General features: G+C 41.0%; 1 protein-coding gene across 2 annotated transcripts in view; it reads left to right on the top strand.

Annotated features, from left to right (window-relative positions):
* Positions 1-5,162: 5,162 nt before the first annotated feature.
* The window catches only part of Elapor2 (endosome-lysosome associated apoptosis and autophagy regulator family member 2), a 173,573-nt gene continuing 150,857 nt past the window's right edge, over positions 5,163-27,878 (top strand). The window contains exon 1 of one of the 2 annotated variants that reach the window (XM_034519483.1): positions 5,163-5,495. Coding sequence is in view for 1 of the 2 variants with exons in the window: in XM_034519482.2 (XP_034375373.1) it covers positions 5,307-5,495 (189 nt within the window). In the remaining variant the exon portion in view is untranslated. The remainder of the gene's footprint in view (positions 5,496-27,878) is intronic. The other variant, XM_034519482.2, reaches the window with a different exon arrangement.

A 27,878-nucleotide genomic window follows, 5' to 3' on the forward strand; every position in this document is an offset into this window, starting at 1 on the left:
CAAAACCTGAAAAAGGACAACACCAATTGACTTGCCAGTGAGAATGGGGGAACCACAAATGGCTCCACCTCTAATGAAGACTTGTAGGCAATAAATTGACTAGAGAGAGAAAATCAGTCTTCTCCAAGGACAAGGCCCCGATAGGTTAGCCAGTCTCAAACAGTGTGATCTATCGAGAGTGTGTATCTCAATAAACACATATATTTAAGCAGCACTAAGTAAACCTAGCAGGTTGTATTTATAAATTTATATACATAGCACTAATAAGGCCTAGGGGGTCATGAACTTGAGGAGCTGGAGAGTGAGGGGGTGGTGCAGGTGAGGAATTGGAGGTGAATGAGGTAAACACAATACTTATATATGAGATTCTCATAAAGTAAATAAGGGAAAAAAAACCCAAATCAAAACAAAGTTGATTTGCAAACGATTGTTTCTGTTCAACTAGTAAGATGAATCCCAAATGTCAAAAGTTTAATCAGCTAGAATAATCCAGAAAACACCCTTATTATTTTCATCTGTCCTCTCAGTCATGTTGATTTTTAAAGGGTGGGGCTAAACATGGGACCCAAGTGTTCACATAGCAGCATGTGTATTATTATTAAGTTTCATCTCTTTCCTCTTTCAGTATTTTTAAAGTGGATGTTTAAAACTAACTAAGTTGGATTCCACACAATGATTTCAATTATCGGGTATTTCAAAAGCATAGAAGTGCACAGAGGATAACAAAGCAAACTCTCTAAGCAGTGAAGCAAATCTGCCGGTGTCTGAAATCCTGTGCTGTTTCCTGCTGAGGAAATTGTGGCTTGCTTCCTTTATCTATAAAAGAGGGTTGGATAATAGGGCCACTTATATCGCAGGATTTCCAAGACTAAACGAAGTACTTGATCTTAGAACACTCCTAGTATTTATTTACTAAATGTCCAGTAAATGCTAGTTATTAGCATAACGGCTACCCAGTAAAACAGAACATTACCTTTTATATTTGCTTCATATATTTTGCTTCTCCTCAATCGCTCTTTGAGCCTTCCTTCATTTGAAAAATAAAATACTGGGGCTGGAGAGATGACTCAGCAATGCTCTTGCAGAGGACCTGAGTTTGGTGGAAGGGTGGCCCACAGCCATATGTACAAAGGAGCCAAACCCACTTCTGGCTTCTATGGGCATCTGTACACAGACAGCATGCACATGCAGAGCACGCATACATACACATAAATAAAAATAAACCTTAGAAAACTAAACAAAAATTAAGAATAATACGGTAAAAGTTCAGGGCTTGGGAGATAGCTCAGTGGGTAAAGTACTTTCTGTGTAAGCAGAAGAACCTGAATTTAGATCTACAGCATCCTGATAAAAGCTGGGCGTGTTGGCATGTGTCTGGGAATCGGATGAAGATGGAGAAGGGACCGGAACATCAAAGGGACTTCCTGCAGAGCTGGCCAAGATGAACCCTGAGCTCTAGGTTTAGTGACAGACATTGTCTCAAAACACATGGTGGAGAGTGAAAGAGGAGCATACCCAAAGCTGACCATTGACCTTCACATAGGCACACACACACTTGTGAGCGTGAGCGTGCACACGCCCCCCTCCACAAAATTAAAAGTTCAGGTAAAGCCCTCTTTATACTCCTTCCCAGTCTTTCATTCTTTCAGGTGATAATGACACAAAATCTGCCCATGTTTTAATACATAAAATATATTGAATGTCTACTGCACATAAATTTTGCGTGACTATTTTCCTCACTGAACGAAAAAAAGTTCTCAAGCGTTTCCTGTGTCATGTACCTTTCATGAAGCAGTTCTTTGTAGTTAGGTGATATGCCATAAACCTGTCAATTGAGATTATGTTGAAGGTGCCTCCACCTGCAGCCAGCTGCAACCTAAGTTAGTGTAACAGGGAGCTGTGACCTAATTGAAGAGCATATTTTTTTTAACAAGTACCTGAGATTTGGGAGCCTTTCCAGCCAATCACAGGTTGAAAACTAAATTTGGCAAATGCTGTGACCAATTAGGCTATTTCTCTCCCCCTCCCCCTCCCCCTCCCCCTCCCCCTCCCCCTCCCCCTCCCCCTCCCCCTCCCCCTCCCCCCTCCCCCTCCCCCTCCCCCTCCCCCTCCCCCTCCCCCTCCCCCCTCCCCCCTCCCCCCTCTCTCTCTCTCTTCTCAGAATATTGGCATATTATGTAAAATGGTTCATTTTGTCATGATATTTATTATTATTATGAATGCACAGCTTATGTGTTTTTGATACGTTATCTATGTAGAGGGCTGAGGATACAATGTTTGTAACTAGGCTATTTCTATATGTCAAATCCTCTGTAGTCTCCAAATGGTGTCCATGTTGCTGCTAGCTGGAGCTTTCTGGTTTAGGGTGCTGTCTGATTCATGTCTATATCCCTCAAATAAATTCCACTAAAATTAATTTGTATACAGAGTTTCTTTTACATACAACATTATTTGTTTCGTTTTCCCTTACTATTAGATATTTAGGTGTCATTTACCATTTTTTTTCTTGTTTTACAAATAACATTGATGAAATGTTGGTCTTGACATTTTTATGTGTGTATCTGATCCCTCTTTCATGGCTGAATTGTTTGACAAAAAGAACACAGACAATGTAAATGATACATAATGGTTATGATAAGGCTGTACAATAATTATGGAGAATGTGAAAACAAAGTCTGCAAACAAAAAAAAAAAGAAGAAGGAAAAGCATACAGCTGTCTTGCTATTAGTCTATCAGACAGCCTCTGCCGACAGCTTCGGGTTAGTGGTTTCAATCATGCTCCTTCAATAAACCCCCAGCTGCACGCCCTGCTCCTTCCACCACACCCAGGGACCAGCTACTTTAAGGTGAGTTTCCAGCTTTTAAACATTGAAAAAGTATCACTACACTTCCTCAAGTCTCTTAGTATCCTCTGAAAATACAACTTTAATATCGGTAAAGTTTTACCACAGGAAGAAGCAGAATTTACTTAGCCATTCCCCATTTGGGGGCACTTAGGCGATTTCATTTTTAATTAAACAACAGTGAGCACAACAACTCGCTCTCTTTAATGACTAGTTCTTAGATGGCTAGAAATAAAAATAACCAGAAAGAGAGAAAGAACATGAATGAAGTTGGGTGGGTAGAGAGGTGGGAAGGATCTGGGAGGAGTTAAGGGGAAGGGAGAAATGTCAATATATATTGTATGAAAAAAATTAAATAAAAATTTAAAAAGCTGAAGGCATATGCATATTTTGATAACTTTAATTAAGTTTATTCTCTGGCAATTTCTAATATGTTTGTAATGTGCTGTGATGCCTTTCACTCTTCCCTCCCTAATCTCCCTCCCATTTCTGCCATCCCCTAAACATTCCTTTCTACACTCATGCTTCTTTGTTTCGTCTTGTCACCACCTAAGCGTAACCAGGGCCATCTGTGTGAATGTGGGTTGGCAGCTATCGAGTAAAGCCTGGTGGGCTCACTCCTAGCAACACAAGGGACCACAATGAATGTCCCTCCTCCAGAATTCACCAGTAGTTAGTAGTTCATCATGGAGGTCTGGGGTCTCTTGGGACCCATGAGTTCCTGTTGACACCCACTGTGGTGGGCGTGGCTGCTGCACGTTCACGGCTACAAAGGCTACCTGGTGCTTAGAGACAGCCTGAGGCAGCCCTCCACTTTAGTTTCCATCTGGCTCCTACACTGGTTTTGTCTCCTCTTCCACCACGTTCCCTGACTGAGTAAACACAGTGTAGTATGCTGTCAAATCGTTTTCAAGAATGTCTGCGCTCCAGAGTGCATAATTCACACTCACATTTTCTAGAATTGTTCTCATTCTCTGATTCATATAGAAATATTTTTCGTAATATTTCATTCTGCCTGTATAAAATTTACGTTTCAAATATTTGCTACTTGAATTCATACTTAATAACATTTTTGTGCTTAGAGAATTTAAAAATTTTTCAGTTACTTATATTACAGTCTGGTTTAACCTGCAAAAAGAAAAAAATCTTTGTAGAAAGCATGCCTTTAGCTGTGCTGTTGTTGATGTGGTTCTGGTGATTGTTGTGTATTAGTGAAGTTCACCTCTGATGTGCCCTGCACAAAAGAAAACCAATGTACACCTAGTAACTCTAAGCTGTTTAATCCTATAAGAAGAAATTATTAACTGAGAGTTAACAAAGAATGCTACTTAGGGAAATCTGTAATTTAATCTACTTATTAATCTGACTAAAATGGGCTTTATTTTTCTATAAAGTGTTTTTCATTCATTAGACATATTGTTAATTGTTGACAAAGGTAATATAAATCTGGCTTACATAAATTCTTGATGGATTAAAGAATATATATTAAAAAAGGAAATAATAATGAAGCTATAACAGAACCATTTACCTGTTTGGGTACTCCTAAACCATAAGTGGAAGAAAACGGAAAGAAAATGTTTACATATTTGACTAAACGTATTTACTCTGTTGCAGAGTATTCAGGTCCATTTATATTTAGTGTGTCAGAGGATCCTTGAGCTCCTCCCACTGACATGTCATCCTTCACTGCCTGGGAGGAGCCACATAAAATAGACCACCACTGCAGTTTTTGTACAGGATAAATGCTTTTCCAGAAGTAAAAAGGCTTATTCGCCAGAGGCTACACATCTGTATGAAATAATAACAAAATCAGCAGGAAGTAGGTTTGGTACCACCACTTCATTCTCATCTACTGTGAGGCAGGCACCTTTCCAAGGGCTTTGTGCACATCAACTTAATTAACCCGCATGGCGACCTCACGTGGTGGGTGCTGTTATCATTTTCATTAAATTGAGATAACCGAGTCCAATACTACAAACCTCAGGCCTCTTTCCTCTCTGCCATTTCAGCAAACCCTAATCTTGTAGAAATTCATTTTGAGGTTACCAGGCGTGGATCCTTATTAGAGATATCCATCCCTAGGGTGTCCACAGGGGTCTAGAGACGGGCGACACCCCGGGAGTCCCTGGCCTCTCTGACTCCCTCTATCTTGTCGCTAGGCTCCTGCGCGGTTAGCAGTGCCACCGCTCCGCGCGTGCTGGGCTGGGCCTACAGCCGCAGCACGCGCCACCTGCTCCGGGCTCCCGCGTCCCCGCCCCACGTCCCGCCCCCGCGCCGCGCCCGCGTCCCACGGTCCCTCCCTCTGGCGTGACGGGAGCACGGGCGCCGGCTGCCCGCGCTGCGAGCGGCCGAGCTGTCAGCGGGCGGATCAGCCCAGTTGAGCTGAGCCCAGAGGAACACGGTCCTCGCTTCCCGGAGCCGGAGCCGCGCAGCCTCCTCGCCTGAGTCCACCCGCTGCGGTGATGCTGCTGCTCGCCGTGCGGCGGGCGCGGGGCAGGGGCGGGGGGCGATCGGCCGGGGGTCCCCACCGCGCGCGCTCGCCGCCCTGGAGCCCCGCCTGGATTTGCTGCTGGGCGCTCGCAGGCTGCCAGGCAGTCTGGGCTGGGGACTCGTCCTCCTCCTCGGGCCGCCCGCTTCCTGCGTGTCAGGAGGTGAGCAGCACCGGGTCCCCACTTGGAGTTTGCGGCGGGGTGTGGGGTGGGGCGGTCGCGCGGACCGGGGCTCAGAGTGACCATCGCCTTTTTCGGGTTTGGAGAACAGGGACCTTCGTTTATGTCCAGGGATGAAGTTGCTCGCCCCTGCTAGCTGGCGAGGAGCGGGTGTGCAGGCTTGCTGTCTTTCTGGTGGTGTATGTCTCTCTGGTGTTTGGGGGTTTCTGAAGGACTTTGCGGCGCCCCCTTTGGAGAGCCAGGTCTCAGGACCTGGGTTTGAGAAAGAAATTTCAGGAGGGAAGGAGACTGGGGAAGCTCTGCCCCAAGGGATTTAGAAAACTAAGGCGTTATAGCTTTTTAGAGTCCTAGGTACCCACCCTCCATCCCTTGATTTCTCTGTTCCCCTGTCTCCACAAATGCTTTCATCCATGCTCTCAGCTTCCAGATAAAGAAGAGTGGGGTCTCTTGACATTCTGGCAAGACATGGATGTGAAGAAGGCAGAGAAGAAAGTACTTAGGAAAGAGGCGGGTTGGTGATGTAGAAAATTATAATGGGTAAAGCTAATATGCTCCATTGGGAAGGTTCTTCACCTGGCTGAAGTCCTGTTATGTACTGTATAGTTTAAGATTACTGCTGGCTTATAGCCAAGAAGGATAAATTCTTGGTGATTAGATTTTTCTCCTGGTTTTGGGAAAACGAGACTTACTGTGTCAAAAATTTACAGAGGGACTCACTGGAAGTTGTATTGTGTGTTTATTTATTTTTTTTCCTTTAATGCTCCAGAAAGTGCGTTCTCTTAATGAAAATCAATGAGGAGAAGGAAGTAATATTTCTGACCTACTTTGAATGATCATGTTGGAGAGGATGTGAGGCACACAGGCTGTTTTAAGGAAGATTGCTAGGAATCAGGGTGATGGGTTCTTTAAATGGATCCAGCAAAAATAGGTTAGCCATTAGCTCCTTTTGAGAAGAAAGGACAGATTCTGTTTCTTGTGCATCCTGGAACCACTTCTGAATTAGAGTATCCTCCTTTTAGACACCATCCATCATCCGTGGGTTTTTATCTTTCTCTCTTAACAATACATGCCCCAGGATAGCCCATAATGATGGAAAGTCAGATGGGGAGCTTGGGTGTGAACCTGCAGCTGTATTGTAGCTGGTGAATCAGGGCAAAGTCTTTAGCAAACAGCTGTGCATAATTTCAGCGTGTGCTACTATTGGTTCGATACATATCCTGCCACTTGTCACCTGGGAATAATCCGGTTTACGGGGCGCTATAGAACTCAGCTTTTTGGACACCCACAACTGTCGCGGCAAGATAGACTTTATTGTCCAGTTGCCTAGTCACAGTTTATAGAACGTGTTTCTTTAATGAAGTGAAGTTCCAAGTTCCTGCAACACTAATTCTTACTTAGCAGGGACGAATCTGCTTAAAGTGAAGGTCAAGGCCACTAAAATATGCTTCAAAACCACTAAATACATACACATGCATATTTACATACATGTGTGTATATATTCTTGTACATATGTATATATGTATAAGAATATATACACACATATATACATATATATGTATATATTCTTAACCCAAACTGGGTTCAAATTCCTTTTTTTTGTTGTTGTTGTTTTTTGTTTTTTTGTTTTTTTGAGACAGGGTTTCTCTGTGTAGTCCTGGCTATCCTGGAACTCATTCTGTAGACCAGGCTGGCCTCGAACTCAGAAATCCTCCTGCCTCTACCTCCCAAGTGCTGGGATTAAAGGCGTGTGCCACCACTGCCTGGCTGGGTTCAAATTCCTTATTTAGCTCATAATGGCTCTCGAATTTCTGATCCTCCTGCCTCTATACCCCAAGTGCTAGGATTACAGGTATAGGTCACCACACCCAGTTCATATATGGTGTGGATGAGACCTAGGACCCCTTGTATGCTAAGGAAGCACTCTACCAACTGAGCCACATTCCTATTCCTAGACTATAATCATACAGAACTGGGGCAAGGGATGACAGAATGTACAACACGGTGATGCTCACCCATTTCCAGCCTTTCATTGACTTGGCTTTCGAAATTGTATCTGATCCAGGCTTTTTTAGATCTTAATTTTGAATTCTTGCCTTTAAAAATGAAAATAGACAGAATCTATAGAAGGGTGTTACCGAGTCGGCCTCTGGCTAGTTGTGTTTCTAGAACCAGTAGTATACAGATCTACTTATATTCTTCCTGCAGACTGTAGGCAGTGCAAGACTATGCACTGTGGGTTAGAGCCTCCGCTGGAAAGAGAAGAGGCCTCCCACAGGCATAAGCTGATTGTCCATACCCAGAGTAGCCAGCTGAGCTAATTTGTATTCTGGATCATTGTTTCAAGCTACCATTATTTTGAAGAGGAAAATGAGGGGGTAAATGATTGTCAGGGTGGAGGGTAAGGACTTCCTGTTCTGGGGATGTGAGGATATGGGGGCTCCATCTTGGGCTTAGCAAATCCCTCTGAAAGACAGATGACTATGAGTACAAGTAGAATAAAGTAACCATTTCTTTCTTGTTCTAACGGTTTAGCCACTTGTTTTCACCTCCATATTCCAGAGTGACTGGTACTTGCCTCCTTAGTGCTGGGAGTCACGATGGTCTGCTCAGGCCTGGGTGTTCTTAACATTAAAGTGTGTGTTTTAACATGTGTGCGTTGCTGAACACACAAAGGACAGCGACACTGTGAAGTCGGGAGAGTTCAAGAACAGCTAAGATCAGGGCCTTGAAGGCTGAAAGCTAAAGCCAAGTCTTAATAACATGAGTGAAAGGGACATGGAAAAATCTGCAGGGTACGCTAAACCTCAACCGTCTTTCAACATTTTTATAAAATAAGCCATGTTGTTACAAAGACTGATGGTTTTTTTTTTTTTTTTTTTTTTTTTTTTTTTTTTTTTTTTTTTTTTTTTTTTTTTCTTGCTTACTTGTAGAAGGAAAGAAAAGACTAGAAAATTGGTCTGGGAGGACTTGATGATGATTGCCTGAGATGAGACAAAGGACCCTCCAAAAATATAATTGGGCTGTGGGTAGAAGTTTCACCTTAGATTTGTGGCAAATTGGACTCTGGAGTGAGGTTCTCAGTACAGCACTATCAGAGTCCTTGGATGATGGAGTGGGGAGCAGAGGTAAAATGATTGCTTTTGGAAGTTCAGCTGGGGACCAAACCAGCAGGGGGGAAGTGCAAGCTCAAACAGGAAGGGGCAGTCTTTGAGAGAGAAATAGAAATCAAGTCTATGTGCCATAGACGAAGGATGAGGATAGGATGTGATGTTTTTGAGTGGAATCTGGACAGTAGAGCTGTGTGGGGTTATTTGGGGTTTTGTATGGGGAGGGAAACACTCTCTGGGGTTTCATGCATTTGTTCTGCACTTGCCAACTGACTCTAATCAATGACCTATTTTAGTATTAGGACATGTAATACATTAAGGGAAAAATTCTGTATCAGTGTGAGAATTGTTTATTCCTAGATTAATGGAGCTCAATGCTAATATTTCAGGAAGACTCTAAGGGGAGACTTCAAAGGCCCAGGCTTATAGCCTAGGCCAACACCTGTGAATTTGAGTGGGATTTTTTTTGACTAATTGACTAATTGGACCTATTAGGGCAGCCAGAGGAAAAAAGTATCCGGGCCAACAGATGAATCAGAGTTGCAATGAGATATTAAAAGGGAGCTTGTGAGAACAGAGAAAGAACAGAACTAAGTGGATTATATATACTTTATTTAATTTGATAATTGCAACCACAAGGTCCTTACTCCAGTGCTTTAAAAGCTTACACAGTGTGTGAGTCTACTGGTCTCTGAATTTTAAGTGAATTTGGCGAACGGTTTTTATTCTACCAACCTTTAGTAAGTTTATAGTAGTCTGCAGGCAAATGTCAAGATAAACATTACGACATAAATACAAAATAAATATATAGTATATGTAAGTAAGGATGAGGTAGACATGTAAACAAGCAGTTGTAAGTAAGAGATTTGTTTCCAGAAGAGAAGCAAATGGGAAAGATTGGAAAAAGCACTGCCAAGAAGGTGAGGAGGGCCTGAGAGATGAGCAGGAATTTGCCAAGATGATAAGAGTCAGATGTGACCGTGGCTCCTTTGAGAGAAGGGCATTTCAGGTGTACAGCACAGATCAAAAAGTGGCAGAAACATAAAGCTGTCATAATTGGGTGCAACTGAAATTCGGTGAGCAGCAAGATGTCCAATGGGCAGTGGGTCTGAGAGGTACAGGAGCCTTGGTCATGAAGGGTCTTAGGTCACGCTCAGAAGATGGTCTTCATTTGATAGGCAGCCGGGAGCAAGAGAAGAATTTAAACATTTAGTTTGGCAGTAAGGTGGAGGAGGTCAGACTGGAAGAGTGGGACACGGAAAGAGGTGAGACCTCCTTGGAGGTAGCAGTAATAGTTCCAGAGAAGAAAGGCAGAACATCAGTTAAGGGGTAGCCATGGGAGTGGGAAAAACATGAAGATTGACAGGAAGTGCATGTGAGGGCAGAGTGAATGAGGGGTTCTAGCCTGGTCAGGGAGAGGTGCCATTAGCCCCAGGATAAGGAATGTGGGGAAGATAGGGAACTTTGTTCTTAGAGGGACTGGTCTAGAGCTGTCGACTTGACAAGGGACCAAACTACAGTGCTTAGGATCACCATCTGGGCTGGAATGGGGACCTGAGAATCATGTTGGTAAAAGGAATGGCTGAAAGGATTGAACTTGGGTTTTACCAAGTGTATGTAGAAATGTTCACAAGGGAGACACCAAAACAGTGATTACACTGGAAGAGATGTGAGCTGTGAGATTTTGAAGAAAGGGAGAAGACTTTGAAGAAGAAAGGGGTGGATGCATGTCAAGTGCCTACAAGAGGGCTGACAAGAGGCTATGTATTTGGTGATTATGTTGCTGGTGCCTGTGCCAGGGTAGTTCTACCAGAATCAGATGGGATGGGTTGATGTTAACTAGCAGGCGAGGTAGGGGTTATAGAATAGGATAGTGATAAGCCTTCCCAGATTTTGGAAGTGATTGACTTGTCCAAGTCTATGTAAACTAGAAAACAAGTAAATGAGGCTCTGATCAAGTACTCTGGGGGATGTCACATTGTCATGAAAGAAGACAGGACAGCTCTGTTTTCACATAATTATTGTGATGACTCCTGCTCATTGTGCCTCCAGATGGAGGTGAATTTTCCATTTCAAGTTCTCTTGCTCAGAACCCTTTTCCATGTTTTAGGCAAATGTCAGCAAGTATTCACACTGTCAATATTTACAATGTAAAACCCAGAGTTGATAGATCTGTGAAGTGTCATGTTTTATAGCACAGGATGAAAATAGCAGCACTCAGTACAGATAGTGGCACACTTTCCTAGCATGGCTTTCTTTAGCAGTGTCTTAGTTAGGGTTTCCATCGTTGTGAAGAGACACCGTGACTGAGGCAACTCTTATAAAGGCAAACATTTAACTGGGGCTGGCTTATAGTTTCAGAGGTTCAGTCCATTATCATGGTGGGAAGGAAGGCAGTGTGCAGGCAGACATGGAGCTGGAGGGGCTGAGCTGAGCTGAGCTGAGCTGAGCTGAGCTGAGCTGAGCTGAGCTGTTCTAAGCTGTTCTATATCTCGATCTGAAGGCTATCAGGAGGAGGCTGTCTTCTTCAGGCAGCCAGGAGGAAGGTCTCTTCTGCATTGGGCAGAGATTGAGCATAGGAGCCTCTAAAGGTCACCTACACAGAAACATACTTCCTCCAACAAGACCACACCTATTCCCAAAAGTTCACATCTCCTAATAGTGCCACTTCCCATGGGCCAAGTGTATTCAAACCACCACAAGCAGTGTTTGGGATTCTTGCTTTTGATTGTCAGAAACCTCTCAAGTTCTATTTGTATTTTATTTTCCGTGGAAGGAACCACCTATACCTTTTTCCTTACTGCTTTTGTTAATATAATATTTTAGTTTCAATATGTGTGTGTATTACACACACACACACACACACACACACACACACACACACACACACACATACACAGTACTTAGGTACCAAGTAATTGTAGTAAAATGATGGAAACCACATGGCCTCTTCTCACACAGACCTTTGTAATCTTGAGGGGCAAATCCCAAACGAACCCACACATCATATAATTGCATTTGCTATAGGTAATGTGATGGAAACTAGCATGTATAGTGAGAACATACACTGTGTTAGCATTTTGTCACTGTGACAAAGATACATTCCAGGGAAAGTTTAGAAGAACAGACTCATTTTGGCTCATGTTTTCAGACTATAGTCATGCATCTCTACTGCTTTGGGCCTAAGACAAGACAAAGAAAACTGTGTGTGTGGAGGTGAATGGCAGAGGAGGTGTCTGACCTCATGGTGGGAGGTAGGGGGAGAAGAGAGAGGGAAAGAGGGATGGAAGGAAGGGTTTAGAAGCGAAGCACTCTTCATTTATTTACTCTGAGTAGACCTGGACTCTTGCTAGCCCATTTAGCTATGAGCTCATGAATAGACAAATCTATCAATAAGGTTAGTGCTCTTATGATTCAGTCAGCCCTCGATATCCCCTCTTAGTGACCAAACATTCAACATGTTAGTCTTTTGGAAGAACACTTCATACTTAAACCATAGCACTAGTCTGGTGAGAGGTAAGAGACAAGCTAATATTATAGTAGGAGTCTGTTGGCTGGTGGTGGTCCTGGGTGCTGGTGACAGAACGTCTTAGGCATAGAAAGCTTCCTGTCCTAGATCAGTTCCTAGACCTTCACTTAGCTCTTCCTGGACCACCAAAGACAATGCACCTTTTCTCGTTTCTGAGTTCTAGCTTTACTTTCTGGCAGCTGTAGATTTTCCCATGAGTATTGTTTGCAGGAAGCACCCAAGATGGGTAAGTTAGTTATGTTCAGTAAATAGGGTACCAATCTGAGGAGCAAGAAAGAGCTAGAATCCACCCAGAGGCCAGCATAAGACCATGCTCTGACACAGATCTGCATACCTTCCTTCAAATTGTATGCCCAGAAGGGGCCCATTTTCTACATTGCACAAGGATACCATACACGTAAGCCAAGATTTTGAGCACACATTTCTCCCCAAGTACATAGAACGCTCACTGAGGCATGGAATTACATAATCTTACCCAGCAAACAATGATTGAAGGTATTTCTGTCGAAAGCACTTTAGGGATTATAAAGATAAGTAAGGCACAGATCTTCTTTGGAAGCACTAATCACTGCCTTCAAAAGAGTAAGCAGTTAGCTTTGCTTTTTCAATTATATGAAGAAATTGATTTTTATGGTGCAATTAGTCATAATTGACATCTTCTTTCAGTTGTACCTGATTTATGACAGAAATAAACATCCAGTGATCATGATATACTGGCCTTTGGTTTAAAATTCTGAGGCAGAAGAGACTATTTAACCTTTTTATTTAAAGTGTTGCTACTAAAGACTTGTTTCTTCCTCTAGGTCAGTGTTCCTCAGAGTGATTCTAGGACCAGCAATATTTAACATTATCCTGGAACTTGTTAGACACACAGTATCTTGGGCTCTGGCCCCCCATGCACAGCAATCTCTGTTGTCATCAGCCCTTTGGGTAATTTTAATGCACTCTGAAGTATAAGGACCACTGCTCTGGGAATAAAGGAAGAAATACAGTTTTTGATCTGAAACATGGGGACAAATTTTGTTGCAAAAAGTCCTTGACTGTTATCACAGAGAAAGGAGCCTCCCTTGAGGAAACGCCTCCCTGAGATCCAGCTATAAGACATTTTCACAATTAGTGATCAAGCGGGGAGGACCCAGTCCTTTGTGGGTGGTGCCATCCCTGGGCTAGTAGTCCTGGGTTCTATAAGAAAGCAAGCTGAGCAAGGCAGTGGAAGCAAGCCAGTAAGCAGCATTCCTCCATGGCCTCCTCAGCTCCTTCCTCCAAGTTCCTGCCCTGTGTCAGTTCCTGTCCTGACTTCCTTTGGTGATGAACAGCAATGTGGAAATATAAGCTGAATAAACCTTTTCCTCCCCAACTTGCTTCTTGGTCATGATGTTCTGTGCAGGAGTACAGACCCTGACTAAGACAGCCATATATTCTCACTGACTTCCTCCTTCAGCAGAAAGTCCTAGAACATTATTAACCACACTGAATAGACCATGAGATCCTCCATTCTCAGGAAGTGCCTTTGCAAACATTGCTTAGTTATCTTCTACACACGAAGACTAATGCTCACACTGGGGAAGAGACAGGATACGGAGGATAGGGCCTGCCCTTTCTCAAAGTTCACACCTGGCAGAATAAACAGTATGGAAATTATTAAGTACTTGGGCTTGCTAGTGCCTGAGATTGGCATTAGAATAAAAACAGCTTTAATATTAAGAGGAAGAGATGGTCAGTCTTTGTGGTTAATGTTCTCCAGTCTGCTACTTATCTGGAGAGGTGTTTGCTCTGACTCAGAGGGTCTTCTTAAATATTCAAAACAAGAAACTACTTGAAATCCGATTGTGCCCCTGGTTGATATGATCTTGAACAATCTTTTGAGTGCCTGTCTGGAACTGGGGATAGCAAATCCTGCCTCATCTACATTTGAAGGGACTCTGTAAATTTAAATGCAATGAGTGATATCTGTTATTATTCTCAAATAACTGAAGAACAGAGTTTTTAAGAGTTGAAGAAAGAATTGGAATTCACAAAGACAATTTTCTTACTGAAATAATCTATGCTTCTTTCTCTTCTTTTTAAAACAATAGAAGTTTAGGGTGATGAGTTTGTCATTACAGAAATTGCACCACACTTTTGGGTTTTATCCTAACACACTATACTCCTCAGTCTTTGCTGGTCTTCCTGGCTGATTTTCACTGCTATGCTCCTGGGTTTAATCTCTGTCCTTCCATCTTTCCAGACATTCTCATATTCTTGGTGATGCCATCCATGACTTAGTGTTTAAATTACACGTCCATGATGACAGCTGTGAAATTCATACCTTTGTTCAGCTCAGCTCCTGGATTCTAAGTGAACAGAGTTGGCGTCACTACTTGGCCAATATGACAGATCTCACACTGAATCCTTGACATTTACCCCAAGCTTACTCTTTATAGTTCTCCTCACTACATTACGGGACTCCTCCCTTCAGGAACTTCACTGACTTCCTGTCGTTCATGTCCTGTATCACATCTGTCAGCAGCTTCTCATGACTGTGATTCAAATGCTTAGGGTGAGAACCTCTCCCCACTTGTGGCTTCTGGACCACCACCCACCCTGATGTCTTGCTTGAGCTGTTGTTTTAACTTTCCATCTGGATTTTACACCACAGTCTAGGAATAACATTCAAATATAAATCGATTTTTTAAATAAAAAAAAAGATTTCATTTGACATTCAGAAAATTTTAGATTAAAAAATGCTATACTTTCCAGGTAAAAAAGTTTCATGTACATACCAAGTATTGACTTAGGAACAACCCTAAGGGAAACATACCTTTTTAATATATTAGAAATTCAAGCACCAGAAAATACCGGATTAAAAATGTAACTTACCACAACATTTGGAAGAGAATCAATCATTCATATCATTAACATTTAAAATATAATAGCGAAAAATGAATGCTTTGGTTATCTTTGATGGGAAAGCATACCAGTTGGTTTGCTGGTTCTGAAATCTTCTAATAAAATTTATAGGGATTTGTGTATGCTTAGACAAAGAAATGTTGACCAACTAACTTCTTCTGGGATGGTTTTATGTCCTAATTTTTCAATCCCAGTTAATCCAATCTTTCATCAAATAAGATAGCAAAGTTTTTAAACTTCAAATTTAAAAAGTCCTATAAACTAAACCAAGAAAACTTTGTTTTTCCATGTTGAAGCTTTTAAGGATTCATTAGTACCACAATGCTGGCCTGTAAGTCTGTGGTGGTCAACTGTCCATCAAAGTTCTTGAGGAAATCATCTTGAAAAAGGAAAGGTTTATTTTGACTGATGGTTGTGCAGATTTTGGTCCATGGTCAGTGTGGCATAGAATGATAATTTCACCTCTTAGTGCTCTTGTCTTAAGTCTGTTTTGTGCTATCTAACAAGATATACAGACTGGGTAGTTTAATAACAAACAGGTATTTGATAAACTGTTCTGGAAACTAAGAACAAGAGTAGGGGGCTCTCCAGTGAGAACCTTGTTACAGAGCCATCCCCAGGTGAATGTGAGGAGGAGGGAGCTTGAACCTACCCTTTTATAAAGAGATCATGTCTGCAACAGTGGCATAAACACTCCCATATTTCCCATAGAGTGAAACCCTCACCACCCATAGTCACTTCCCATCTTCAGATATCCTTATATTAGAGATTGTGTTTTCAATATAAGGGCTGGAGAGATGGCTCAGTGATTAAGAGCACTGACTTCTCTTCCAGAGGTCCTGAGTTCAATTCCCAGCAACCACATGGTGGCTCACAACCATCTGTAATGGGATCTGATATTCATATGAATAAAATAAATAAATCTTAAAGAAAAAAAAAAACCCAAACCAACACAGGAAAGTTGCAGAAGACATTTAAACGCTGGCACGCTCTACTTTCCATTCTGATTCAGTCACTTTCTGAAGAGCTTTGTTTCTCAGGATTTTGCAGTGTTTCCTTGTCCTGGAAACGTCTCTTAGATATTATTTGGGTTTCTTCCTCATGGTCTCCATGTCTCTATGCAATTATCTTCTTGGTCACACTTTCATGGGAGACATGTATAAAGTTAGAACCCCCTTTTATTTCTAGGTTATGGTTCTGTTTTTTTATTTCATTTTTAGCATCCATAATAAAATATAATCATTTGTTTATATGACTCTGTCCTCCCCAGTGCACGTTAAACCCCACAGGTGATGTTTCTATGTATGTGTATTTTACTGTATTCCTAGCAGTTTCATCAGTTTCATGAAATGAAATATCTATTTCATACATAGATATATGTACTATATCTACATATAGTAGATGCTCAGTAAATGCAACTGAATTACACACTGAAAGAATGTGTGAGTTTACTTTGAGATAAGTAAGTTATTTTTAATTCTTTATAGTATAAAAACTTTACATAAATGATGTAAAATTTTCTAAATTTCTAATGACCAAACTCAAACAATTTACAGTAGAAATATTAGTTTGGAGGATACTGTTTTTACTAATTTGATGATAGAAAATAAAAAAGTATCTTGCTGCTATAATTTATATTATTTGTTTATTTTTAAGATTTATTTATTTTATGTATGTAAGTACACTGTTGTTGTCTTCAGACACACCAGAAGAGGGCATTGGATCCCATTACAAATGGTTGTGAGCCACTATGTGGTTGCTGGGAATTGTACTTAAGACTTCTGGTAGAGCAGTCAGTGCCCTTAACCAGTGAGCCATCTCTCCAGCCCCATTTATATTTTTATTTGATCAGTAATGACAGCAATATTTTTATGCCACTTATATTTTTGTATTTTGTTTCTTGTGGAATTTCTGTTTTTTGTTGTTTTTTCCATGTATGTGAATTTTTATAATAAGGAAAGATATATATTACCAAGATTTTTGGACTGTCTAGATGTTTTGAGACACATAACATCTAGAGAAAGCAATTATTACAAATACATACATATAAAGTATATGTAATTATTTCCCTTAATGTTTCAGGTAAGAATAAATTTTATTTCTAAAAAAATCAATGGAACATAATGTCTTATTAAATTTCCCCAATAATAGTCTTTTATGTGTATGGTTCAGAAAAATACTGAAACCGCTGCGAAGTGGCTAAAAACACTTTGGGTTTGCATTGGCATTCAGAGTGTTTTTGAAAAATTTGTTTTGTTTTGATCAAAGCAAAGGGTTTTCAAGAAGGGTTTTTCTGTATAGTGGGGCTGTCCAGGAACTCACTTTGTAGACCAGGCTAGCCTTGAATTCAGAGATCTGTCTGCCTCTCCCTCCCAAGTGCTGGGATTAAAGGAGTCTAGCATGCCCAGCCAGTATTTTTGAAAATTTAAGTTAGCAATTTCCTTCTCTGTTACTTTTTTATGATGTGTTTATTACTTTTTTACTCATATGTTTATTCACTTAGTAAACCAGTAACATGTATTCCTCTCATTTTTGATGATCGGGCAGATGGGTTAAGTGCTTCCACAGAGCCATGCACAGGGCTGAGTAGCTGCACCAGGAAGGGTCCACTAAGTGAGGCTGAGGAACTCGGGCTTAGAGCAGGTGATGTTTCAGCTGAAGTTTGGAAGTACGTTACTAGATGCAGGGAGGCTAGTTTGTCACCGGGAAAGAAATAGCACATTCTATGTAAGTTAAGAATGGGCTGTGTAATGGCCAACATGAAAAATACATGGATCAATTGGCAGGAGATGCTTACACTTTGAGAAAGGCCCAGAGCCTGAATAGACGGGAAGCCATTAGCAGCAAGTTAGAAAGTTTTTTCTCTCTGCAAGCGGGGGAAGCTAAAGGGGGAATTGCACTGAAGATGGGAAGATCATTTAGGGGACTTCTGCCTCTGTAATGAGAAGAAAAAATCAGACAAAACCTAAACAGCTAACAAATGACAGGACTGGGAGAGCAGAGGGAATGGGAGGCAGGTTTACTTCTACCTGTTGAAAGGAGCCCATTTTCAGACGAGTACCAGCTTGATTCTTCCTTGTTCTATGACTCGTGTATGGCATCTTCAGCAGTGGGGTTTTACTGTCAAGGTAACCGAGAGCATTGGCAGTAGTCTGTAATGTTTGAGGGTCTGTGCTATGGGGCTCACTTGCCAAGAACTCCAAAGGAAGGAACCGATTCCTGGCACCAGACTTTTGTTTGATATCTTGTGGTGTCTAGTAGAGGTGTTATCACATTATAGGGTAAACTTATCCCTAAGTATCATCTATCTGTCTGTCTGTCTATCTATCTATCTATCTATCTATCTATCTATCTATCTATCATCTATCTATCTAATCTATCTATCTATCTATCTATCTATTCTATCTACACACATATAAATACACATACACACATACATTTTAGGAAGCTTCTATAGTAGTAAGTTTTCATATAATTTTTTTCAGAGTGTCTTTTTATATGTTTTATTTTAGACAGAGGGTCTCTCTATGTAGTTCTGGTTGTCCTGGACATTATGTATGGATTCATAGTAGTTGAGACATTTGTGCAAGGGTTGCACAGGACTCAGACCAGACAAAATTTCAGCATGGAGACAGAGGGTCGGCACAAAGTCTCACCCCTAGCTAAGTACCCATTAGCACCAAAGAGGAGGAGGAGGGGGAGGAGGATGAGGGAGAGGAGGAGGATGAGGATGGGTTCAGCTTGTACATTCTGTATTTAAAGTGCACAAGAGATGTCCAAATGGTGTTCTCTTGTACCTAGCTAAGGCAGTTGGTATGACCATTGCAGTGAATGCCACACATCCATGACTATATGGGCAGCACAAACCAAACTTGTTGGATTAAAGAAAAGGAAACAAAGTTGTATTAAAGAAAATGGACACAAAACTGGGTGGGTAGGGCAGGAGAGGATGGATCTGGGAGGAGTCAGAGAGGGAGTGAGAATGATCTAAGTTCATTGTACAAAATTCTCAAAGAACTAATAAAAGTAAGAAAAAAAGCTCCCATTTTTCTAGAATCTACAGCTGAATTTTTGTCCTTTTTATAAAGAACTTGCATCTGTGCTAATGGCATGAGTTCCTCCATAGAATAAAGCCCTCATTGCTGTCTTTCACTGAGACTGAAAAATAAGAGAAAGGAAGAGGAGGAGGAAGAGGAGGAAGAGGAAGAGAAGGGAGAGGAGGAGGATGAAGAGGAGGAGGATGGGTTCAGCTTGTACATCCTGTATTTAAAGTGCCCAAGAGATGTCCAAATGGTGTTCTCTTGTAATCTGGTTCACTTAAGGGAATGGTACTGATCGAGTGGTGTTTTGAGCACATAAGCCATAATTGAAGTCACTGGTGTTGGTGAGATCATCGGGATTCTGAGCACACAGCAAGAGCAGCAAATGACAAGTGCTCAGGAAAATGCTAGCACCTGAAGAAGCAGCAGCAGGAGAAGCCAGCAGAGATGAATTAGTACAGAAGCTAGCTGGAGGTTGATGGGGGAAGACACCACCAGATCTTGAGTATGATGCAGATATGATGATTCTCAATATTCAGCAAGGCATTTAGGTTGTTGTTGTATCACTGTGAACAACATTGATCACCATACAAAGGTATATGATGGATGAATGCATGCTAAACAGGTTCTTGATTGGTCAAACAAACACTCCAAAGTTATAATTTTAACAATTGATGCTAAGTTGGATGAAGATAACCAATGTAGTATCCAATTTCAGACGTATTAGTATTTGCTATTGCTATTTTAATTAATGCTTTTTTCAGGAGGTATAACCAAATATTTTAAAATTAAAAGCCGGGAAGGATGCCTACTGAGAAGAAAGCAGAAATGAGATTCAAAATATTTTTTTTGAAGAGTTAGAGTAACAAGTAAGCATCATGATTGGAATGTAGACTGCTATTTTTGTTCTTGAAAACTACATGTTTAAGCATAGGATTGTTGAAATCTTAAGATCACTTTTGTGGCCCTAAATGTCACATGGTTGCTAAAAGCAATGCCTGATAAGATCTTAGGGTCTATGTGCCTGAACAGAGTAACTTAGGCCATCAACTCAACTTAGAGGCAATACTTAAAGAGGAGCAAAAGCGTAGGTCGTGTTGGAAAGTGAATTATTTGGAAAGTTTACCTTGTGAGGATTATGCAAAGGAATTGAGGTTGTTCAGCTTAAAACTCCCAATGTATTAAATGTAGTTATACCAGAGACATTGGTGTAATTTTGACTTCGATAACTTGGATTAGTAAATAGTAGAAGAATTCAGAATTGAGCTCTTCCAGAAGGTATTTTATATTTCTAGGGGCTGCTGTTCTGTACTTGTTGAGACTTGCATGTTTTCGGCATTGGATGGAACACTGGCTTGAGTGTAACCATAAGTTCTGGTTTACTGAACTGTCTATATAACCAGGAACTCAAGGGAAATTTCACTGAAAGTTGCAGCCACACCCCCTGAAACTGGCAAGAAAGTAAATCTTTGCTTTTAGTGCTTTGGTTTAGAAGAGTGGGTTTTCTTATCTGTGGTGCTAAGTACTTAATTCTAATATTGCCACAATGTAGTCAGACAAAGGGCCTTGTTTATCATCCCAAAGCTGAGAGCAAAAAGAACTGACCATTTGAAATGAAAGCTTAAAGCAGACATCTATTTGATCATTCATGTGCAAATCAATAATACATACCAGGCAGTAATTTGAATCAAAATAATAATTGGTACTTTAAGACACATGATCCCAGTGTTTTGAGGAAGTGCCTACTTATCTAAAGACCAGGTACATATTAACAGCATTCACCTCAGGTTTCTGACATTTGTTACTTTTAAAAATTAGTAACAATATATGGACATTGTAGAAAAATGAAGCAATAAAATACTCATCCCAACAAATAAGCAAACCTCCATTAATATCTTCTTCTAATAGGAACAGCAAATAATGAGAACAAAAAAATCAGGTTAAAAAAAAGTACATGCATTTTGTGTGTTAACTCCCCTAAATTCTCACGAATCTAGTCTTCATATAGTCTTAATTTTCTGGTGTGGGCAAATTACTTGTTTGATCAGGCTGCTACCCCAGCCTGTACTCTTTCTTAACCATCAGGCTGAGCTGTGTCTAGTACATGTAGAAATATCTTTTGCATATGATTGTTTGTTATGAAAATTTGTTCACAAAATGAGAATATTTCCTATATTAGTTTTAACAGCTTATTTCCTTATCTGACAGTATGCTACAGCATCCTCACATTTGGACAATCTTAGTGCTTGGTATCTCTTACTGGGAAGCTTTTAGCCCCTGGGGCCCTTTATTTATATATTTTAGCACGGTATTTGAGACAGTGTTAGTTGGCTGAGCCCCACAAGGCTGCTGAAAAATGACATCTGTGTTGTCAGGCATCCTTTTCATCCTCTTTGGAAGGCTGTCTGAAGAAGGCCCAGTCACAGGGTGTTGAGGCCCACACTCTGCCTCAACACTTTGCCTCAACACTTTTGGGGCTAAGTGCTCTGGTCAAGAGAGAGAGTGGGGATCTTGGGGCAAGAGACTCGAAGAATGGAGACAAGACAGGGTGTGATTCAGTCTCTTCTATTTTCTCAAGTCTCCCTCATTGAAGGGAATTCTGAGGTATTTATATACACAAGCAGGAGAACACAGGTGAAAACATTTTACCACGTGCACCATACAGCTGAGGTCACTAAACAGCAAAACAAGCTATGTGGGATAAACAATATATTTATCAGAGTGTGCTTCAGCTGTTATAGGCTTTTGACAACCAAGTCTTTAATCAGGGTATATGGTTCCAGATGGCTGCAAAGTTGATCTAGCCGCTTTCTACTAAAGTCGGCTCCCAACAACAGGGGTGGCCACATGTCAAGGAAATAAGAGCAAAATACCTATATAAATAATCTTATAAATATATTCTGAGTAATTTATAATCCACTTTTCTTCTATTGATATTTTGTACTATGTATTGCATAATCGGTTATGTAGATTTCATAATCGATTTTATATGATATGTGAAAGGGATTTCACACATTTATTTGCTAATTTTGGGACTGTTTCTGTTTATTTCTTCCTTTATTTTGTTTTGCTTTTTGAAAAGCATGCAAATCATGCTTATCTAAACCAACTAAACTATTATCATGCAGTCTAAACTAACCTTGAACTCCTGACCCTTCTGCCTCCGTTTCCCGAGGGCGGGATTACAGGCATGCAGCACCATGCTGTCCCTTACTTGTCTATGCTGTGCTGCTTTTTCCTGTACCAAGAGTTCATATAGAATTTTAGCACACAATTTTATATACTACTTGATCTTCTTTCAAAGATTTATCAGCTATTCTCACTCATCTATTCTTTCAACTTCAACTCAGAATAAATTTGAAAGGGTTCACAATTTCTTCTGGCTTCTGTTAAATCTATTAAAAATGGCATCTTTATACTATTGTCTTTTTTACATTGAAGGAGTCTGTGTGCTTTAGCTTTTATTGAAGCTAAATAAATAAATATCCTGCATTCTTTAGTCTCTACATTCCTGTTTTATTTGATTTTTTCTCTACAATTTTACTTTTAATTGATTTTCCCCTGATGGGTTGAAAAGCCGTTTGCGTTTGGAAATTAATTATTTAGTTTCTTAAAGGGCTGTCTTGTTAGTTTCTAACAGTTTGTTGGAAACCCCGGTTCTGTTGATAATGAGAACCACTTGTTGAGCACTAACCCTGCAGTGTATCGCTAGCCCCCGTCCTCAGCACTCCATGTCTGCTCTGAGAGATGGACAGTGGAGCTCAATTAAAATTAGTAACTTTCATGAGATGATGAAGCTGCACAGCCATAAAGCTGGGGCATGGCTTTCTCCAAATTCTGCCATTTCTACGGAACCCTGTCACTTGCCCGTCTGTCTAAACAGAACTGATCTATGTTTGTAGATTAGCACGACAGATTCTTAGGTGTTTTGTATTTATACCTTTCCACCTAGTCCTCAATCGTTTTTAGATCATTCCTCTGTTTTAAGGGTGATTTCTTCTTCAGGTGTTTCAGAAATCTCTAGGATCTGTGCTGCTTTCCATGGAGATACCCAACATTGAAGCCACCATGCCCTGTGGTGTTGCCCATACACAAGGTGTGTAGGTGGCCATTGGCCCTCCTTGTGAGGGTGGTGTGCCTGTCCAGACTAATTTTACTTGTTTGTGCACATTCTGTCTCATGTTATGCTGATGGACTGAGGAGCTACCTATCGTTAAGGTTATAGTTGATCCTTGATTGGAAGAATTTGGTTTATGGAAGCAAGGTGACTCTAGGTCAGTTTCTGCTATTGTTCTGGGAATGCAAGAAGAGGTAAGAGGAATTATCAGAATATGCTATCTGAAAGCAGAAGCTAAAAATGTCTGAAAATGGAAGTTGGAAAGCATAATAAAGAAAAAATCTGAATAAAAATTGATAGTTCATAATTCTATTATTTTGTTTCACTGTTTCTGTTTTCTTCATGTCTCCAATAAATTTATAGTTATTGCTGGTCATTATTCTAAGTGCTTTAGAGATTTTAAGTCTTTTAATGGTTAGTCTATCCATTGTTCTTACGTGCATGGTAACATCACTTTAAAGTGCTATCTAGATATTGTGTGAAAAGGTGTTTCAGTTTCTTTTATAGTGTCAAAAGCAACTTAAGAGAGAATAGATTTGTTTTGGCTCACAGTTAAAGGGTGCAGTTCATCGTGGCAGAGAAGGCAAGGCAGCAGGACCTTGACATGCTCACCATAGTCAGGAAGCAGAAAGAATGAATACATACTGTGCTCGGTTCCTCTGTCCATGACCTACTGGAGGATCCTAGTCAGAGAATAGTGCCAACCATAGTGGGTGGGTCTCACCTCAATTAACATAATTAAAATGATCACCTGTTCACATGCTCAGACGATGGTAGAATCTGGTAGAGTGTCGACACTAGTAATCATAGAAGGTTAAATTATTACATCTATTTTTTTCTTCATCGAAGATTGTTTGATGCACACTGAACTATGATTATTTGAAGTGTGCCATTTCATCAGTTCTTAACATACTAAACATGTGAAACTATCATCATACAATAACTGCTTCCCATATTACAAAAGAAATTCATATTTTCTTCCAATCTAGCTCTTTGACCCTCTTTGCAGGCAGGCACTTGTCTGCTTTTGGTAATTACAGACTCAGTTTTCCAGAATTATAGGTAAATGCAATGGTACGCTGTGTACTTGTATTTTCATGGCTGGCTTCTTGCATTCGGTGAAATGATTTTGAAATTTGCTTATATCTGAGCATCATTTGTTCCTTTTCATTGCGGAATGGTATTCTATAATCTGATCACAGTCATTGGTTATTTCATATATTTGTTTTTGGCATGCTGCAGCTCCAATTATCGGACTTGATATTATTGAACTCCAATAGAATAAGCTAATCTGTGAACACTGAGAGCTGACTGTGCCTTGACCAACTAGATTATTTATATTATTCAAAAGCACAGTCTCCAGTGTACTAACAAAGCCACAGGGAAGTTGACATTCTGAGATAATCCTGGAGATTATTTTATGCTTCATCAGTGGTTAGTGCCATTCAGATAAGTCTTGATTTTGAAAGGGTAACTATTCCATAAGTCAATTGAATATTGCCTGTTGTTGGGTTTGGTACAACTGTCTGTGATTGTTGATGTTTTTCAGAACATAAATCAAATTTTTCTTTGTTTATTTCTTGCATTTGATATAATTTGATATCCTTAGTCTGATCGTTGCCATGGTCCTTGAGCATTAACTATACAATTGCAGCTAACCTTACCATTTCCCCTCTTTATGAGTTTTGCAGAGACCCTCCCATTCTCTTAATCCCTTTTGGTTCTAGCCTTAATGAGGCTGATCTGTTGCTCAAGCTAAAGAGGTCCACTCACTCGACATTCTTAGCCTCATCACAACTGCATGAAAACACACCAGGATGGGCTTTTCTAAGGCTTTGACTGTTTTGCCATTTCCATCCACAAGACCATCACGGAGGTCTTAAGCATCTGTTTTAAAACAAGATCACTGTCCTCCAGCTACAATGCCTTCATAACCATAGTGGTGGGCTATGAATGGAGTCTAATAGTTTCAATCTCTGTGTGTGTGTGTGTGTGTGTGTCCACATGTTAGGGGGGGAGGGGGACAGGGAAGAAGGGTGCCAGAGGTTGATGTTGGATCTCTCCCTCAGGTATGAAGTCCAATCTCAGTTAACTGAAAGGGAAAAATATTATGGCCTTGTACTCTGTTACTAGGCCAGTAGGCTTGAAAGAAAAAGATCTGTTACTTTGAATTAATGAATCCATGTCTTCCTGGGTATAAGTGGGAATGGTGGCTCTCACACCACTAGTTTAGAGGTTATAAAGATTTGCTTTAGGTTCTGGTGATGATGGACACTTACACACTCTGAATGACAAGAATACACTGTGTTCAAGTGAAAGGACAATTACAGGTGTACATTATTAAGTAAACTTGTATTCTTCTAACTGCAGTAGGATCATTAGCTTTGGCTGTATTCTGTCATTTGGTGGTTAAGTGTGAGAATTCGGCTGACTAATGTGTTTACATTTTTAGTCCAATTGCTTTTACTCCCTGTAGCCATTATACATTTCCTCCCTGAGTGATTCCATCTGTATTCTCTTATGCTCTTAGTTTCCTGTAGATTGAAGTAACACATGCTTCTTAAATGGTTGTTACATCCAACCTTCTCTGTGAAGTTCTAAAAGCTCCCTGAATTATAAGTCATCATGAAAAAAGACAACTTTTTTTTTTTTTTTGAGAAAAGGAAGAAACAAGTATCAGTATGTTCTAGAAAAGCAAGTATCAAAGTATCAGCATGATTACACATTTAAATTGTAGACCAGTAAGTTACTTCTAGTTTAGTAATCTTGGATGATGGGATGCAGGGACTCCTCCCAGTTTGCAGGCATGGTTAAGAGTCAATTGGCTTCCACAGGACAAAGGGCCTCCTTTCCCACTGATGCCAGCTAACGCAATCCTCTGATACATAATGTAGTTGGAGCCATGGGTCCCTCCATGTATACTCTTTGGTTGGTGATTTAGTCCCTGGGAGCTCTGGGTGGTCAGGTTAGTTGATATTGTTGTTCTTCCTATGGGGTTGCAATCCCCCTTCAGCTTCTTTAGTCCTTCCCCCAACTCCTCCATTGGGGTTCATTGTGTTCAGTCCAATGGTTGGCTGTATCTGCATCTGTATTGGTCAGATGCTGGTAGAGCCTCTCAGGGGACAGCCATACCAGGCTCCTGTTAGCAAGCACTTCTTGGCATCAGCATTAGTGTCAAGGGGTTTGGTTTGGTGTGTGCAGGTGTGATGGATCCTGAGGTGGGGCAGTCTCTGGATGTGGAGGCTTGATTCCCCAGCATAGAGTGGTCAGGCAGGAGTAGGTGGGTGGAGGAGCACCCTAATAAAGGCATAGAGGAGGGGAGATGGAGCCAGGGTTTGCAGAGGGGAAACTGGGAGGGGGGGACAACATTTATAATGTAAATAAATAAAATAACCAATTAAAAATGAGAATCAGTTGCTAAAGTCCAGCAAGGTAAAGATGTTGCCATCAAGCCTCCCTGACACCACATGATGGAAGGAGAGAACTGACTCCAGCAAATTGTCCTCTGATCTTCATAGGAGTAGTGTGTGTGTGTGTGTGTGTCTCTCTGTGTGTGTGTGTTCCTCCCACACACACACCCATAATAAATCACTTGTCTAATGTTTGTTTCAAAGTTCATTCACTTAATGCTGACTCTCTGCCAGGCCATATGGTGTTCATTCATTCTTCCAACAAATATTGATTCAATCCTCTTTTGTGTTTGTCCCTGGCCTGGAGACTAGGAATATACCAGAGAACAAAAACAGAGTTTCTGTTCTAATGCAGTTTGGATTGGGAAACTGAGATAAGGATTGTGCTGATTCCTGACAGGAGGGAGGTCCTGGGCTCAGGAAGGAATATAGGGCACAAGAAGGTGGGCATGTCTGAGAAATCAGGGAAGGGCTTTGCATGCAGTGGCCGGGTAAAGGGAGGAAGCAAGGCACACAGGCACCTGGGAGGGAGTCCCTGTGCACAGGGAACCTATGGGGAGCACACAGGTGACTTAGTCCAAGAAGAGTGACTCACTGGGTTTTAGCGGCATGAGTGAGGAGTGCACTCAGGAGGGTGAGGACACGCAGAGGTAGATGGACTGAGGCAGATTACATTGTGCCTTAGGCATGGGGACATTTCCCCCTTTTATTCAGAGTGAAATGGAAGCCATGGTGAGTTCTTGCTGCAGAAGTTAGCAAGTTTTATGTAGAAAAGCTAGTTTTATGTAGAAAGATCACTTTAGCAGATACAGGCTGCTGAGGGGCATGGCTGAGAGCAGGCGAGGCAGGTTATTGTATGATCTTGATGAAGCATTACAGCAGCTTAGATAAAGCTTTTAGGATCTGAGAGATAAGGAACTACTGGACTTTGTGTTACTTTTGTATATTAAGTTTATTTAGTCTATCTTGAAGGAAAGAATAGATTTTACAAAGATCTGTCTGGGGAGATATTAGTTAGAGAAAGAAGAGTTGGGACACCAAGCATGGGGAGTGCACTGGGAGAGCTAGGAGACTGACAGGGAGCGGTGACCCAGTGGCTAGCTGTAGCGCATCCTGGAAAACGATTAATGAACAAATCAGGCATTACTAGACCTGGTGAGAAGAATGCTGAGTGAGGAACTCAAGGGTCTTCAGGAGTTCCGAGTCAGTGATAAGGCTGACTAGTTAACTTGTGTCAACTTGGCACAACCAAGAGTCATTTAGGAAGAGGGAA

Source organism: Arvicanthis niloticus, chromosome 15, assembly GCF_011762505.2.
Source record: "Arvicanthis niloticus isolate mArvNil1 chromosome 15, mArvNil1.pat.X, whole genome shotgun sequence".
In the NCBI taxonomy this organism is placed as follows: Eukaryota; Metazoa; Chordata; class Mammalia; order Rodentia; family Muridae; genus Arvicanthis; species Arvicanthis niloticus.